The 16,971-nt window shown below is 36.8% G+C and overlaps 2 protein-coding genes across 5 annotated transcripts; one reads left to right on the top strand and one right to left on the bottom strand.

The window, feature by feature from the left end:
* Positions 1–1,155: 1,155 nt before the first annotated feature.
* On the bottom strand, positions 1,156–9,827 carry LOC149000753 (coatomer subunit zeta-2-like). 4 transcript variants are annotated; one of them, XM_089140645.1, is made up of 8 exons: positions 9,729–9,827; positions 9,583–9,628; positions 6,911–6,992; positions 3,213–3,372; positions 2,189–2,336; positions 2,011–2,088; positions 1,668–1,752; positions 1,156–1,572 (listed from the first exon to the last, which is right to left on the bottom strand). In XM_089140645.1, the coding sequence occupies exons 5-8, from the start codon at positions 2,323–2,325 to the stop codon at positions 1,513–1,515; spliced, it is 360 nt and encodes a 119-aa protein (XP_088996771.1). In that variant the 5' UTR covers positions 2,326–2,336; positions 3,213–3,372; positions 6,911–6,992; positions 9,583–9,628; positions 9,729–9,827; the 3' UTR covers positions 1,156–1,512. The 4 variants fall into 4 exon arrangements, with proteins under 4 accessions (XP_088996771.1, XP_088996772.1, XP_088996770.1 ...); XM_089140646.1 differs by having other exon boundaries at positions 9,583–9,625; positions 9,729–9,797; XM_089140644.1 differs by lacking the exon at positions 6,911–6,992 and having other exon boundaries at positions 1,164–1,572; positions 9,583–9,625; positions 9,729–9,794.
* A 429-nt stretch (positions 9,828–10,256) lies between these two features.
* LOC149000752 (Acyl-CoA N-acyltransferases (NAT) superfamily protein) lies at positions 10,257–16,495 on the top strand. The gene is made up of 8 exons (XM_089139944.1): positions 10,257–10,473; positions 11,444–11,546; positions 12,342–12,421; positions 12,532–12,858; positions 13,140–13,216; positions 13,305–13,347; positions 13,501–13,569; positions 14,828–16,495. Exons 1-8 carry the CDS (start codon positions 10,408–10,410, stop codon positions 14,831–14,833), a joined length of 771 nt encoding a protein of 256 aa, XP_088996070.1. The 5' UTR covers positions 10,257–10,407; the 3' UTR covers positions 14,834–16,495.
* Positions 16,496–16,971: the final 476 nt, after the last annotated feature.

The following is a 16,971-nucleotide window of genomic DNA, read 5'->3' as shown; positions in this document are numbered from 1 at the left end:
CCCCCGTAATTTGTGGTCAACAACGGTTGGAAGAGCACAGAGTGCTCGCCGGTCTGTGCTCGCCGTTGAGGGAGACTCTGGACTCGTTTTGGACTGGAGTTTCAAAATCCTACCTGTTTAACTCTAGTCCAAGCCTGAGATGATAGTGAGCCGATCTCCGATCTGTTAACTCCACTCAACCACTATGACCCAAAGATATTATCTAGGGTTTAATTTTGGGAAAAATGATGTGATTAGTAACTTTTAAGTTTTTCTTCACAAAAATAATCGTGACTTTGAATTTACAAAACTAATCAAAATAGTGATTTTATTGTCTATGAACATTTTAACCCGTAAAACTAGCTACATCTACACATTATGCAACCATAAAAATAATGATTAAAAAACCAACAAAGAAATTCTATTTATAGAAAGAAGATGATGTTTGCTTAATATGTCAGTATAATTAGTTCCATGAATAAAATTTTCAAAAAAAAAAAAAAATTACACTTGGTTTTGTAAACTCAAAATTAAATTTAACTAATTTTGGTAATTGAAATATTGAGTGTCTATTTTTGTTTAAAAAAAAAAGAAACCTAACCATATAATTTCTCTATTAAGTTTTAATCTCATTCTTCCAACTTGGTTTGACTCATGGGATTCAAACCATTAAGGAGAGCTGTGAAGATGAGAAGTTTATATCAGTCTGGTACAGTTCAACTAAGGGTTTCCATCAATTTCAAGTGACTTGACTTCATATATACCATTTTCTCAAAGAATTCTACCCAAAGAACATCATCTTGAAGAAAATTGCCAATTTCAGCTAGGGACTAAACCCCTCTTTCAATGAGGACTTAACGCACTAATAAGAAACCTGATATTTAGCTGTTTTTTTTTTTTTTGGGGGGGGGGGGGGGGGGTGTAAAAAAGTTCATTAAAAAAATAGTTCATTACAAAAAATAGCTTCGGCATTACGATGATTCAAAAGCCAAGAATTGGACACATGCTTTCAACATTCGAAAACTTCAAAAAGGCTAACGTGAACAAATAATCTGCGCAAAAGAACAGCTGATTTGGTTGAGGTTGACCTTTGCAATTAACCATTCTATACATCTTTAGGAGACCAAAGCTAGCAGTTTTTACATGCATTTCTCATTTCTGACCATTTATAACAACAAAAACCTACCACAGGAGTTTAGCATTATGTAGGCCCCTTCCATAAAACAGTGCCCATAATCAATTGACCTGACCATTCCCACATCCCAGGCTTGTAGACAAACATGAACACCCATATATAATTTTGAAAACAAATAAATGGAGAGTTCAGATTAAAATCTTTTCAACATATGAACTATAAGTAAATGAATGTAACACTGCATCCCAACTTCCATTCATCTTGGTACATGGGTGTATACACACCATGAGAAAGAAATGAAAACTCAGCCTCTTACCATCCTAAACATCCAATGTAAAGCATAAATTAAAAAGGGGGAAATCAATAAAAGTTACGTAATTATCTCTAGAAAAGCACCCTCATTTCAGCAGAGATCTTGCAAGATGTTCTCGTGCCGTAGCTAGTGCTTGAGTTATTGTCTGCAGTGCAAATAAAGGTAATGTTTTGCATTGTGTTAGAATCAAAATGAGGCAATCATAAGTTCTTTCTCTAATACAATGAAGAATTGCAGGACCTGTTCAGTCAATGACGATGCACTATCCAGACCATTGGACGCGACTTTTCCTGCTATAATGGATGCATCAGTTTCAAGTATAATCCTGCAAAAACAATGTGAAATCAGTCAACTGATTAACCAGTACAGTAGTACGTATGTGAGCCATAAGGAAGCCTCCTTTAGTAGTAGGAAAACCACTGCTCAAAAATGATACTTGAATATTATATGATCCAAATAATGATATTTGGCAAAGAAGGCTTATTATAAAGGGCTTAGCCAAGAAGAAAAGAACAATGACCAATTAAGATGACCTCACAGTTTAAAGGATTACGGTGGAGAAATCAACAAAATAAGGCCTTACCCCCGATCAACAATCTCATCAACACAGCAAAAGATGAGATCTAAATTTTCAAGTGCTGCCATTTTGTTGACATTATCCCTGAATTGAAGGCATGCACAGGTAGCAACAAAGTCAACGACGGCAAAACTATAGACCACATATTTAAAGAAACAAACAGGCTTCAAAGTTCACAACAGACCTCAGAAGAAGGGCAATGGCTTCAGAGAACCCCTGAAGTACTGATGCCAAAATGAGCTCATTCTCAGCATCACTCCCAGTAACATAGAAGTAAAGATCTTCAGTAGACTTGTAGACAATGATGTAGTTATCAATCATGGTGACCTCCGCTGTGATTATATATCAGCAGAATCAGAGGCAATGATATAGCAATGTTCTTGGCAGCTAGATAAATTGCATCGCAAAATCATTGCAAATTTAAAAGCAGTGATTCTGTAGTTTAAAAATTCTCATTGGTATAATGATGCAGCCTCAAAGAGTTGCCAAGGATCCCAGACTCCTCAGTATAATGATGCAAAGGGACTAGCAATGCTAAATGTAGCAGCCAAAAGATTAAGAGGAAGCCACTACTGCTGTATGCTCCATCACACTGCATGTGTTGGCAGCTTTAGGATTGCAGATGAGGAGCCCATTATGATGGACGAGGGGTCCAAACTACATGGAGTTCTGTTTTTTGGAGGAGATGGTAAAGTAGCAACTCACAAAATTGATCAGATTTTAATATGTTTTTCTTCAATAGATAGTAGTGCTCACGACATGTTGGTCAAAGTGCTCACTTGCTTACGCTTGGTTGTGGCTTCCAAGTCTTGGAAACTCTCTGGTAATAAGGGTAAAGCTGCATACGCTTGCTCCTCCCAGATCCTGCTAAGCGTGCGAGCCATGTGCACTCATTACAGCAAGCAAGCAAGCGCGCACACATGCACATATATTCTTTTTTAATTGAAAAATGTAGTCATGTTCAGATTTCCTACTTATGTAGCTTCTATCATTATGTGTAACTCAGTCCCTTCCACAATGTCCAAGAGGCATTCCACCTTAGTTAATAAAGATGCTTGGAAGAAGGAGAAAACTTGTGATTAAGAATGTAATATCAGACAGTCAGGAAAACCAAAACACTGGGAAAAGATCTTTTCAGATATTTATGCAGAATCTTTTTCAGAAAGGAAAAAAAGAGAAGGAAGAGCAAAGGGAATTATATAAATCACCTTCTGTTCGGGCATTTGTCTTTGAAGTTTTAGTGAAGAGAGATTTCTCAAAAGCTAACTTTGCACTGTTTGTCGGCCAATCATCTGAATAATATTTGACAGCTACACGCTTTCCTTCCGAATCCAGCAGAAGTATGTTCTTTATTAGAGGACAAGTTTCCTGATTAACACAAAGAATATGGAAGAAAACAGGCCAAGGTTAGAAAGAAAAGAAAAAGGAAAAAAAAAAAGAAAAAGATATTAGAACTTTAAAAACTTTCAACCTTTGCAATGTGAAGGATCTTAAAACATCATATTATCTGAGAATGGTGGAACTTTTTAGAGATTAAATGTGTCCCATGGATTTAAGGAAGACTATTTCACTGGGGGATATCACCAACGAATTTCAACATCCCAAAAAAGGCAACTTCAATTCAGAACTAGTATTCATATAGTTATAGAAAGCAACCCTGCAATTTTAAGTTTGAAGAACAAGAACAAGAACACACACACACAAAAAAAAAGGGGAAAGAAAGAAAGAAGAAGAAGAAGGATCATCAGAACTGATACATGCATCAGGGTTTATTAGAGGTCACAGAGAGGGAGGTGTCTTGATTTTTCATTTTCTTTTTTTCCCCTTTTCTGAGAACCAACTTCCAAAAAGATCAAAACCTCATATGATGCCTTTAGGAGAACTACAAGAATAACCATAATCAGGTTTGCCTAAAGCTCTAGTTGGGTTGATTAAAAATGGAAGCTGGCGATAATGCAGATCCTCACTCCCCTACCCCTAATGCGCCAATGGCTTAATAAGAAACCCTTTTGTAAACTACAGACTTGCTGTTTTGGTTAACACCAAAAAGAAATATTGGATTTGGGATTACAAACTAACCCAAAACAGTGAGATTCCTTCATCCTTAATAGTAATTTGACATTTTTGCCCGAAGTCTCTCTTCCAGCATTTTATCCCTAGCCCCCTCTCATCTTCCAAATACCACTGCTGTCACCACCGGCACCACCACCACCATTGCCATCACTTCTCCCATGCTCTTCCTCCACTACAACCTGCCCCACATATTCCCTGCCCAGCTCGCTAGACCCTCTACCGCAACAGTCTTCCCCTATTCTGCCACTGCTACAAGTAACCCACAGCCTGCAACAGCCACATCCATGGCCTCTGTCACATCCTGCAAGCTTCCTTCGTGCGAGGAGACTCAATCTCCCTTGCAAACATTAGCACCTCAACCATCAGCACTACAGTTTGTCTTTTATTCAGCCCCCCAACTGTCCTCACAAATGCTCTTTCTGTGACCACCATCCATGCTCGCACCTAACACCTGCAGAAAGATAGCCAATTGAGGTGCATCTACAATCCATCTTCATTACCTTCCTGATTGTCAAACCTATGTGCCTTTCTGCAACATTGGCACACCCCAGTACCCCTGCCCACCCCGGGATTGGGTGCACCACTACCCTGACTGTATAACTTTGCCCTGTGCAGCAGATAATCCCAGATTCATGGCCACCAGCCAGCTGTGCATTGCCCTGACATCACAACCTAAATACCCCTTTCAAACCTTGCCTACCCATACCATCCTGTGATCACTTTAGCACATCCATCCAACCCAGTCTAGCATCAGTGGCAGTGCCACGCCGCACCGCCCGCTGAACACCTCAACAACTGCACCAATAACCGGTTGCTCCAAGCTCCAAAGCACCCTGTACATCTGAAATAGAATTTACAAGATATCACAAAGATAAGCAGCAACATACTGAGGAAGTTTCTGATCTGTGGCACTCAGCAGTCAAAACAACAGCGAGAAGATGATTGGGGTTCGGGGTTCCAATTCCAAAGATGAGTAACTGGGTTCAGGTCTTCAAAAGCCATAAATTCCTGAGAAGGTGGGGTGACATCAACAAAACGGGAGACATGAACAAAACGGGAGACATGATGAGCAGCAACCTTCTCTTTGGCATGGAAGCGTGATGATAACCAAAAGCATAGGGTGGGGCATAAGGAAGAACTTGGTACAAAAGCAAGAACTAGTTTTAATGCATATATTTGACAAAGCAGCAGATCATATTCAGATCATCAGAAGATCTTCTAAACCTTATCTACTGAATTTTCAGCCCAATCTACCCTTCTCATTTTGTCACCTGAACTTATTCTTTGAAAAAAAAATCTTGTTATTTGGTACTGTTTTGAGTTTTCAAAGACAGTACCGAATTATCCGGTCATTGTTGAAGCTATATAATTTGCCCATTAGCCTGCAGGACTGTGCTTCTACCAACGATCTGAAATAGAACAAGATCTTACTACCCTTCAAAGAGCACTGAGGAACAGAGCTTCAACTGGACCAAGGCAACTTTCCCAAATGTTTCCTGATGGGAGAGCACGGCCTCAACAGGAGGGAAAGTGTAACCTCAACTGGAGGAGGAAATACTTTAAGAGGTTGGTCAACGTTTTTCCCATATGCCACTGCTACTGCTGCAAATCCATGATTTTCTTTATTTACTATGCTGCTGCATACCCAACGCCATTATGTATTTGCAGAGTAGATGCAAAACGATTTCTATACCCTATGAACCCCACAATAGTAGAGAGAGTGAGAGAGAAATAAAAGGAGTGAAGGAAGGAGAGAGATAAAGGCCTTGGAAGTCATCTGTGCAGAGTTCCATGTTTCAAGTGAGTGGGGAAGTTCTCTGCATTTTGGTAGGATAGGACTCACGAAGGTAAAGTGCTTCTCAGAGATTGCAATTTTTAAGCTGGTATTGATCTACTCACTCCAATCTGCAGCCACAAAAGCCTTTTTTTTTTTTTTGCTCAGTACTTGGATTGATTCATTCTCTGGATGAATAAAATTCAACCTGGATTTGTCAAATGCAATTCCTTTCACATTCTGTTCCTGTAGAACAGAAAATCATGGAACCTCCCACTGGAGTAGAACAAAATGCACCCTTAAAAAATAAGGATGAAATTAGCAAGTCAGAAAATAGAAAATATGAAGCCAAAAATGCTGTAAGAGCATTCAGAACTAGGCAAAGCAAATCATCAAGAAGAGTTGGAACCAGGTGGGTTGACTTGTTAGTTAAATCCACTATAAAACCCACACTCAAAACTGAGAAGAAAACCATTATGTTGTTAGAGGTTATAATAGAAAACTCACATGCGACCAACCAGAATTGAAGCATGTTTTATTTTATTTTATCATTATTTATTTATTTATTTTATTTTTTTTGGGGGGGGGGGGGGGGGGGGGCAAGAATACGAGATCTTAGTAAACTCCAACCTAAAACTTTACAAGCATCTTGCCAGTCCACTTGGCTTCCCACTGAGGTTGCTAATGCATCTCACAGAAATTAAACAAGCATAGAATGTGTGGTATGCCCAGCGCGGTTAGGTCCTTTGAAGCATTCCCGGATTACTTGGATTGAAATCCCCATTTGGGATTGCCACAGTCCATCTAAAGAAATATGCCACAACTATAAGGAGGTGATGGCAATTTGGTAGTCAATCTGACTTTTCAAGGGCCACTTGATGGAAGAAAGAGCAAAAGACAGAACTGTATTTAATTAACAGAGAAACTTGGAAGAGATGATACATAAGTACAAAAGAAGGAAGGAAGAAAGGAAAGTAACTTTTTTTCTGAACCAAAAGTTGGCCTAATTGTAAACAAACAGCAGACTATTTTTCCTCTCACAATACGAACGGCACCCACCCAACTGATAAAAGGGCTTGTGTTCACATCAGGCCTTCACTTTAGGCTTCAAATCTGCCATCTCCAATCCTTCCATGGACATCTGACATCAATCCAACCAACAAACCAATAAATCAGTAACTATTTCCTATAACCAAGGCTTGATGTATAACTCTCATCTCAGTGGTGTTCCAAACTCAAGCTCCAAAATATAGATAACTCTTAGAGTGATGAATAATTACCCAAAGCGTTTATGGAGAAAACATGAGAGATGTGAGAGATTTGATCCAAATCATGTCTGGTTTCAGTACCAGAAGAACAAGAAGGTATATGCAGATAAAATCCAGAACTCAAAGAAGATAACAGAAAAAGGCAAGACATAAATAAAGAAAACAAAAGGGAGAGGGGAAAGAGAAAGAACCTACGACAAGAGAGAAGAAAGATGAAATGAAGAGAATCACGGTTAAAAAGGGAGGAAGAAGAAGAATAGGAGAATGAATAAAAGAATGACAAAGAAAGAGGAAGCAGAACTGACATTGAAAAAGAGAAAAAGAAAAAGCGGAATAGAGGAAGATAGGAACGATCAACACTGATCTCACAAAACATCTTTCATTCATTAATCAACATTCATGTTTAGTGTTTGTGCAACCCCTCCTCCCTTTTTTCTATGTTATAACCTTACATAAAAGACTCAACAATAGATTCCAACACTAAAAAAGCCTTAGCCAAATCCTTAACCTATTACGCAACAAAAACTGACCAGGAAATAGGACTGGTTTAATAGCATCCTAATCCAACCCCATAAATACTTACTAACAAGTACTTGCAACTTAAATAGGACACGTAGAACCAGTTTAATTGAACTAACAAAAACAACTCAAAATAAATAAACCAAGTAAAAAGACAAACTAACTAATCCTGTATACAGCCTTATTATCCATAATTTTGTCCCATAACAGTGACCCGTTACATTAAAAACCCATGGGAGTACAGGCCCAACTTGTTTATAACCCAATCCTAGACTTATTCCTAAGAAAAGAGCCAGTTTGGGGACAAACAGTAGACTTTGTGGCAGAAGCTATGTTGATTGAATATAAAACAATTTACCTCTACAGCTCACAGTATGGAGATATTTTCTATCAAAACACTGCACAGAGAGACCATAAAATTTTCTAACAATTAATCAACTTTACCTTCAAATTTCGTAATTCACAAGACCTCATATAAATCACATACTAAAGACACCTGATGTCAGTAAATAAAATAAAAGGCAAAATATTTTCCCATTAATAAACTGCAAACATCTTTTCTAACCCTGCTACAAACCCTCTCCTCCCCACTTCCCAAAAAAAATTAATAATAAGAACAAAGGAACCAAATTCCATTTCCCTTGAATGAGCAGCAAAAGGGCAACCTTTTCCTCTTAGAACCAGACTGCATCTATCAAGTCAAAAAAATTAATTTTTGGAAGCTTTCCAGTGAAATGAAAAACAGTATTATCCCAGTGATATCATTTATATCATTGATACTTAAAAATGATACCATACAGAATGATCTAGTATTTTTAAAGAAAAGGATAAATGACTTTCTAGTTTCTACCAAAGAAAAATATCACTTAGATATAAGTTCATGACAATTATTTCAAAGGCCCCTCCCACATAGAAAAAGGCAATACATTGCACAAAGCACCAGGTTTTTTCACTGTTTCCAAATCAGGAAGTTAGGCTCATTTAGTTTGCTAATCAAATTACATATTGCAGCAATCCTTATGGGGTCACGGACTTGATCATTCTCTTTTATCAGTATATTTCTATCTTCCAATCGAGTCACAATTATTTTGTTAGAAAAAAAAAAAGAAAAAGAAAGAAAAGAGACGCCAATGATGCATTTTAACCTGAGAAAGAGCTGTTGAATGGTGATTGGTGTGTACAAATGCTAAACTAAAAGGTAGATAGAAAAATAAATATGCACCGACTTCCTCTGAAAAAGAACAGAAATGTAGCATATATGAATGGGTACTCTGCTATTTTCAAGCACTTTTCTTCTGCTAATCCACAGAATCTGGTTATTTTCTCGCAATAGTTTTTGGTCAGGTAAAAGTGGAAATTTACTCAACAAAATTGACAATTAAATCCTACTGAAAGTTTTGTCCCAGTTATAGACTTCAGTGTCTTCAGTGAAGCCCAATTTCGCTGAAACAGAATGTTTGAGATCCGTTTTAGGGATGTATCTGTTTCTTCATCTTCCTTATAGTAAAACCATCATATAGTTTGGTCATGGACATAGCTTTCTGGTGAAGCACGTAATTCTTTGTTTTGTGCGAGTGCCCTTCCCTGAGTTTCTACTTTACGCCGTGTTGCTTTGCTAACAATTAGTTGTCACTGAATGTCACCCACCTATTGTTGGTTGTGCCAGTCAACTCGTATTTGATAGACTACCAATGACACCTGATTTCTCCGTTTCTTGTTTTGTTCTAGAGCTATTAGGTTTGAGATCCAATTCCCTTCCATTATGATGTAATTGCTAATAAACCAGTATGAGAACTACAACTGGAACACGATTTGGTCGTTTTAATACAATTCGTGATTCTACAAAGCGAACCCTAAGTAGTCAATTAAAGCAAAAAAATAAAATAAAATCCAGAAGGTACATAATATATATCAATTTTACTAAAAACGAAGATCAAGAATTACCATCTTATGCTGAGCAGAGAGAAGACACGATCAGACTAAAATTCTTCTGCAAAGGAAATCAAAGCAACATAAGAAACTTCCAGGAATAATAACAAAAAGATCAAACTGTATGGAAATTGGATGGGGAACTTGAAACGGAAACTCACAGTTGTGAGAGTGGTTGCGAATTCAGACTTGAGACCTCGTCAGAGCGTAAGAAATGGCGTTTCCTACATCAAACCTGAATGAATGCTGATGGATGGGTATTCTAGACATTTCGATTATGTTTAGTGCCAATTGCCACATAGATGAAAAGGAAGGAAAAAAAGGTACAATTTTTTATTCGAAGTTAACTGACATTTTTTGCCACGTGTAACACCAGTTTCCCTCGATTCCCTGTGCGCTACTTTCCTCAACGGAGCAAAGCATGTTTATCAACCTACACGTTTAACTAAGGATGTCACTTCCATGCCGTCAGATTTCTAGAGATCCTTCTAATACAAGGTATTGATTCCAATTTGACGTCGATAAGTGTCACCGTCACATTTCATATCACGAGTGAGAGCCAATATCGTATCAGATTCACCGGTGGGTAGTGGAGGGCAAAATGATGACGTGTCATCAAGACTTGTGACCTTTGGTACGATTTTCTTCTGCGCGCTTCTTTACAAGTCTTTTTTTAACACTGGCAGGACTGAAACTCTGAAAACACTTTGGGAACTCCTCGCAAGCGTGCTTGTTCTTTCTCTTTCTCCATTTCGATTGCTTTGATTTCGTTATCGAAGAGCGTGGACGAAACCAGAACTCTCCACTTCAGAAGGCTACAAAGTGATCGGAGTTGCAGCGATGGAGACGAAGAAACTTCACAGCAACAGCAGCAGCAACAAAGACAAGAAGCTTAAACGAAAAGAGGTTTATTTTTCTCTTCCATCTGCTATTCGTTCCCTATTATCTTTAGCTTCGTGTAATTGACTCAGACTTTGGACGATTTAATTAGAATCGGTGGAAATTGCTTCTTGTTTTCTTTTAATCAGTGTGAACTCTTCTGTCATTGTTAGAGATGGATGATAATCGGCAACTTATATTGTTGTCTTGGAGAATGTGTTTTTTATTTATAAATTCGAAGCGCGGCTCCTTTCACGGCTAGGAGAATAGAAGATATATAAGAAGCCGTTTCTACTTTTTCTTTGGATGAATATCCATGTCTATGTTGAGTTCTTAGAAAGTTTCGTTTTTTATATGGCTTGTGTTATGCTACATTAGAAGTTTTGCGAAAGCCAAGAAGCTTCGAACTGTTAAAACGGGTGTGAATTATGATACGTGCTTAGGTTTTCTGCGCTTGCCTATTTTAATTTGATATTATTCATTGGCAAAAGGATAGATTATATGAGGTGATGGACAGATTTATTAGCTAAATTAAGAGAAAGCCAGCCTCAATTCTTGAGAATGGAAGTATGGAGATAGAAAGGAGGCATTTTAGGGATTTACTTGCTGATTAGGAGACCGCCGAGCTTCTTTCATGCATCTGCTACCATGTAGATTACAGTAAAGTAGTTACCGACTCTTTAACTCCTGAAATGTATATCGCGATCCATATAATTTCCAATGCAATTCTCATATACCATAACTATTTGTAATTGCAAATAATTCAAATAAAACAACTTCATGAGATTTAAATAATAACATCTATATACTCAGCTTCCATGCAAGCATAAGTACTTAACAAATTAGCTAATGGGATTTGTGCCATGTCTGCTGTAATTATGTTTTCTTTAGACATTTAGATGTCTCTTTGTTTACTCTGTCATAGCTGTATACATTGAACTCGGGCATATATATGCATAACAGCTTTTAAGATTTGTGCTCGCTGTGTTTGGTGTAGGTGTTACAGAAGAAAAAGGCTGTTGATGAGATTATTAAAGCTGCATATGCTGAGAAAGATCATCTGGTTTCATTTCAACCCTTCCGGCAGTATGACCGAAATGGTAAGGTACTAGTACTGTATTATTCTGTAGTTTCAACAAAAGCAGAAATATATTTTCTTTTTCATTGGAAAAAGTTTTTCTATTAAGGATTGCCTGTTGTAGTTTGTGCCTCCTAGACAACAGTCGTTCGTAGTTTCTAAATTGTTTCTTTGTAAAATAAAACACAACAACAACAACAACCGAAAAGAAGAAGAAGAAGAAATTCTATATAAATATTGGTCAATTATTATCTACTGTTGTAAACTCTGGATCCTCTGATCCTATCTTTTTGTCATAGCTATAGAGTTTTTCCCCTTTTTTTTTTTTTTTTTTTTGGGGGGGGATTGGAAAGAGGTCGTTTTTATTATTTCTAACAATTTGCTAATGGAATCTGAACTTCACAGGAGAACTTGACAGATAAGTTTTCTTCAATTTTAATGTCCTAGCAAAAAAAGTAAATGTAATAGAACCTGTTTTGAGATATGTCCTTCAAAGGAATTATCTCTGATGCTGAATGTCTCTCAGTACTGAATTCATTCATTTCCACTGAAGAATGGAAATACGCTGTCAGTGTCGCAGAACTTGTCTTGAATTTATAATGAGGAATATAATTTTCTCTATTTTTCATTGGATGATCAATGTTATTTAGAGCTGGGTTTATTGGACTACTTTTATGTCATTTGCTTTCTTTTCCTTATCTGTTATTTGATATTGTCCATTGCTTCAAGTCTCTAACAGGTTTTGTGGCTCTTTCACATAAATAATGCGCAATGAAAATGGAATCATTTTGTTAATATTAATTTTTACTACTACCAGGTCTATCTGTGTATTTGGAGTCAGGATCTGGTGAGCACCTGTCCTCACACATGAAGCGATATATTCAAAACCTTCTGAGGGTAGGTGGAAGCTACTCCATCTGCATGTTTCGTTATTCCCTCTTCTTTACTGAACAATTAATGCCATTTTTCTCTGTAATGGCTTTGAAATACTAATCTAAAATTTTTAGGTGAATATGGAGGGTCCATATGGAACAGAATGGCCCACAGAAGAGAAGGTGAAACGCAGGGAAATGGTCGCTCCAGAGGCACGCTACATTTTTGTGCGAGCTCCAACTATGTGCAATGCTGAGATATCTCAAAAACGAGATGCTGGAGCAACTGGTCCACATTATACAGGGGAAGGAGACCCTGTTGTAGGTTTTGTGCAATATCGCTTTATTGTGGAGGAGGAAGTACCTGTTCTTTATGTTTTTGAACTGCAGCTGGAGACTCAGGTGCAAGGCAGGGCATTAGGGAAGTTTTTAATGCAACTGATTGAGCTAATTGCTCGTAAGGTGATCAATTCCATTTCATTTTTCTCCCTTTTCTCCCCCTTAGTAAGCAAATATAACAATGCATAATTATTCCGTTTCTCCTCAGCTTCTTCTTTTAGTTTGTATAGTTTCAGACTCATTGCTGCAATGGAAGATTAAGCTTTTGTGCTTTTTTTGGAATTGCCTACTCATAAGTCTTTTCTGTGTATTAAACATGATGTTAGACCTTGTTTTTTATTATAATTGATCATTTCATTGAATGTTGTTTTGTGGTTGAATCCAATGCTGTACATCTATTGTAGAACCACATGGGTGCTGTGATGTTAACTGTACAAAAGGCAAATTCTTTAGCTATGAATTTCTACATGAGTAAGCTAAGGTAAATGCTCTACCTTTGACTTGGTCTCTGCATAAGTAACATTCTTTTGTGATTGGTTTATGTTTGGTTTATGTTCTTGTAAATGCAGATACGTTATTTCAACAGTTTCACCATCAAGAGTTGATCCACTGGTATGCATTATGTAATTCTAAGCCTTACATTCCACCATATTCAAGCTTGATTGTTTTTTCAGCTTATGGTACTGTTGTGTTTACGTGTTTTATTTTTATTTTAATTTTTTTAGGCTTTTCTTTTTTCTGAATTTGTTCTATTATTCATTACAGATTGGAGCTGAAAAGAGCTATGAGATTCTTTGTAAAGCATTTGATCATGAAGCCAAAGGCAAATTAGAGGTAACTTTTTTGTCCCAGTTAGAATTTTATATCCTATTGTATGATAATCTCATCAATATTTTGGATGTGCATACACGAAGTAAATTTTTTTCTTAAACTATGCAGAATGATGCATAATTGCTTTGGTGTAAGACAAATATTAGTGTTTTCCTCTTGAAATTGATTGAGAACCATTGCCTGAACTTGGATTGTTTTAGATATCGCTTCTTATTTTGCCCTAAAGGTATCATTCAATGTCAGTTTGGAAATAATTTTTTGCAAAATGGAAGCTGCTTTATTGAAGAGTATAATGTCTTAAACAGTAGATATCTTAAAAAATGGATCTCTTTCATGGTACCTTACACTTTTCATGCTCATGACTGCACCTTCTTACCCAGAAACCTTGTGTTGTAGACTACAATGATATGTTTTTTATTTTTATTTTTTAATTTTTTTGGGGTGTCCCAGTTAAATATTAAAACTATTAATGGTCCTACCGATTTTTATGTTGGTAGGTGTTTACATAAGGATTCCTTTTCCTTAAGACTTGTATATGGATTCCACTTGGGAAACGACTTATCCAATCCTAACCTTTTAGTGTTACATTTTAATGGATGAAATGACGACCAATTTGTAAGTATTGGATCTTTATGAGACAAAAGACCACCCATGAGGTGCCCACTACTTCAGGGCCTTGGAGGGACAAATATATCTAGCCTAACTCTGCTTTGCGAGTGAGGCTATTTCCAGGTTCTGGACCTGCAAAAATTCGACCTTATAATCATCTGAATTTGTTTGTTTCATACCAGAGGCTACAGCTTCTACAACCTACCAGTGATTTGTCCATAACCCTTTTTAAATGATTATAAGAAAGATTGTCTTGTCAAATTAAATTTTATTCAGACTTGGTTTCCTTGAAATGAAACAGTTGAACGCAGAATGAAATTCATGCACAGGTTCTATGACCCACATAAGGAATGTGTGAAATGACATAATATATCTATGATAGAACATCTTCTGGTAACTAATGGAGGAATGAAGAGACATACAACTAATTATTCCCAAGAAGCAACTCTAGAGATAACCACACAAAGACGTGAATTTGGCAATCTTAGGTAAAAGCATGGTTGGGAAGTAGGCATGTTCTGTTCGAGAGGGTATAACCTTGTCAGTAGCAATTTGTTTTTCATTTCTTAGTGAGATTTGTATATTCGTTTCCTTCCTCAGATATGAATTACGTATAAACTTGCACCTTGAATGCATTCTACTTTCTTAACAGGACTAAAAAGATAATGGTTAATCATACCCAGTAAAGCAACTGTTTGGAGACTAACAATTATTCAGGCTAATCTTGGAGTTTCACAAGGCTTGTATTTCAGACTGATTACAAATCAATATGGGGCAAATTTGGGAGGTAGTATCTGAAACTTCAAAGCAGTACTAATTAATTTGGAAGCTGTAGAATTTTGACGACGAAGTCCCTGTATTGCAACAGTGTTTTTCTGTTAGATGTATAAATTCAAACATGTCAGTGTAACCTGTGTGGTTTCCTAAGAAGTTGAAGCCTTAATCTCAGAACTGTTTATCTATTTATTCCGCTTTGTTTGTCACAGTTTTCCATGTAGTTCAAGATTTGATCTCAGAACTGCTTATCTATATGTTCTGTTTTGTTTGTTAGAGGATTATCATGCAATACTATATTCTGGCAGGGGCCAAACTAACAGAATCAGGGAGTTCCTTCTTGAGGAACTCGTGAGATGACTCGAATATAAGTATGTGCTCTGGTGCTTTCATCTAACCGTGGTGAGAATTAACAAAACTTGTGTTTTCTGTACACTGGTGAATCCTAATCCCCTACATATGGAACTCATCTGATGCATGAAACAGGAAACTCATCTTTGTTTTCTGTTTTAAGTTTAGATTTTCTGCTTATGTGGGTAAAGTTGGATGCAGATCTTATCCTTCCTTAGGACATAGATCTTAATACATCATATCATAGCATGAAAAGTGAAATTTGTCCCTACCCAGAGTGAAACTGTATACACGCATAAAGATGCTCTCGGTTATCCAAAACTTATGGTTGATGTTTACTAATCAATTTTTTAGACTAAGATGAGGTATTTGTCATCTGCCCAATTAAAAAAATACACAACTTGTATACAATCCAACTAATTAATTTATAATGATTAACAAAAACTTTACAATTAATGAGACCCTTAATCAGCTTCCAGATATCTTGTATTGGGTTACCCCCCAAGAAAAATATTGCAACTTGAGGCTTTGCAACCATTTTCCAATAGAAAAAAAAAATGGAAATTTTAAGTTTATACATTGAGTCGAATTAACTTCACAGGTCCGGAAATATCTTCAGTTGATGGATGTTGATGTTGACACGACAACCATAACAATCCAACTAGCAATCCTAGATCACTTCTTTAACAAATGAGTAGTGACAGAATGCTCAAACTCTGCAAATATTTAAACAGCAACTTAAATTTGTAATACTCTGAAGACTCCCTCACTTGTAATGTTTTAAACTATAGGTAAGTTAGTCATATTATACTTCACTAGCTTGTTTCTTTCTCTTGGCCAGTGTAGATGCATGTATCTATCTTGCCAATCCTGACCATCTCAATTCCTGGATTCCTGAGCTTGGTTCTTTCTGTTAGCCAATGTAGATGTATATAACTTCTAAAATTTAATCAAGTCAAATCCCTAGATTCCTTGTTCTGACTGAACCCCCAAGTTCAAGGTGTTTGAGTTATTGTGATGACCCTTTAAGATGGATCACTTTCAATCGAGGTCAAATGTTCAACCATGATCATGTTTCCAATTGAATTACTTCATCAAGTCAAATGACGTGTGTATTTGGCAGGCTTTCGTTTCCACAGGATCTAGGGAAGTTCATAATACACGCAATCTTACATCTATTTTTATTCAAGATTGATTTCAGAATTAAACATTAAACTACTTGGCCCTAACGAAGGGGGTTCGCCGTCAGAACAAGCATCACCTTCTAGATCAATTGATTTTAGCCAAGCCTAATTGTTTATACAGTTAACGCAATAAAAAAAACATAAGTTTAGTGTATATAAAATGAGGAATTATTGAAGAAACATAATATAGAAATAAATTAACTATTTAATCTCTTACCTTATATAAGAAATATAGCATATCACTGCAGAGCCAAGCAGAAGGTCTTTCATTTGATTAGTTCATTACTGTTATAAGACGTATGGGGGATTATGGCCCTACATGCCCCATTTTAGCTCCTCCTTTATTATAAGCTTGTTAATATGACTTGTATGGTTGCGTTTGTCTACCAAACAGTTGAACCAATGCTATAAAAAATAAGTTATCCACCACTGAAATAATTGAAACAAAAAAAATCCAATAGTGGTGTCTGCCATTTCTTATAGAACT

The sequence above is a fragment of the Hakea prostrata genome, chromosome 11 (genome assembly GCF_041222555.1).
Source record: "Hakea prostrata isolate BN-2017 chromosome 11, UWA_Hpros_2, whole genome shotgun sequence".
Classification (NCBI taxonomy): domain Eukaryota; kingdom Viridiplantae; phylum Streptophyta; class Magnoliopsida; order Proteales; family Proteaceae; genus Hakea; species Hakea prostrata.
Note: the sequence above shows the minus strand (reverse complement) of the source record. Positions and strands in the feature narration are given on the sequence as shown.

Bases quoted from the DNA above. Each gene is read 5' to 3' on its own strand.
- LOC149000752 (XM_089139944.1), top strand. From the start codon at position 10,408: ATGGAGACGAAGAAACTTCACAGCAACAGCAGCAGCAACAAAGACAAG. The intron at 11,547-12,341 runs GTAAGGTACTAG...TACTACTACCAG, and splicing joins CCGGCAGTATGACCGAAATG to GTCTATCTGTGTATTTGGAG. The intron at 12,859-13,139 runs GTGATCAATTCC...CATCTATTGTAG, and splicing joins TTGAGCTAATTGCTCGTAAG to AACCACATGGGTGCTGTGAT.
- LOC149000753 (XM_089140643.1), bottom strand. The intron at 1,753-2,010 runs GTAAGGCCTTAT...TTGTTTTTGCAG, and splicing joins GATGAGATTGTTGATCGGGG to GATTATACTTGAAACTGATG. The intron at 1,573-1,667 runs GTCCTGCAATTC...TTTGCACTGCAG, and splicing joins CATCGTCATTGACTGAACAG to ACAATAACTCAAGCACTAGC.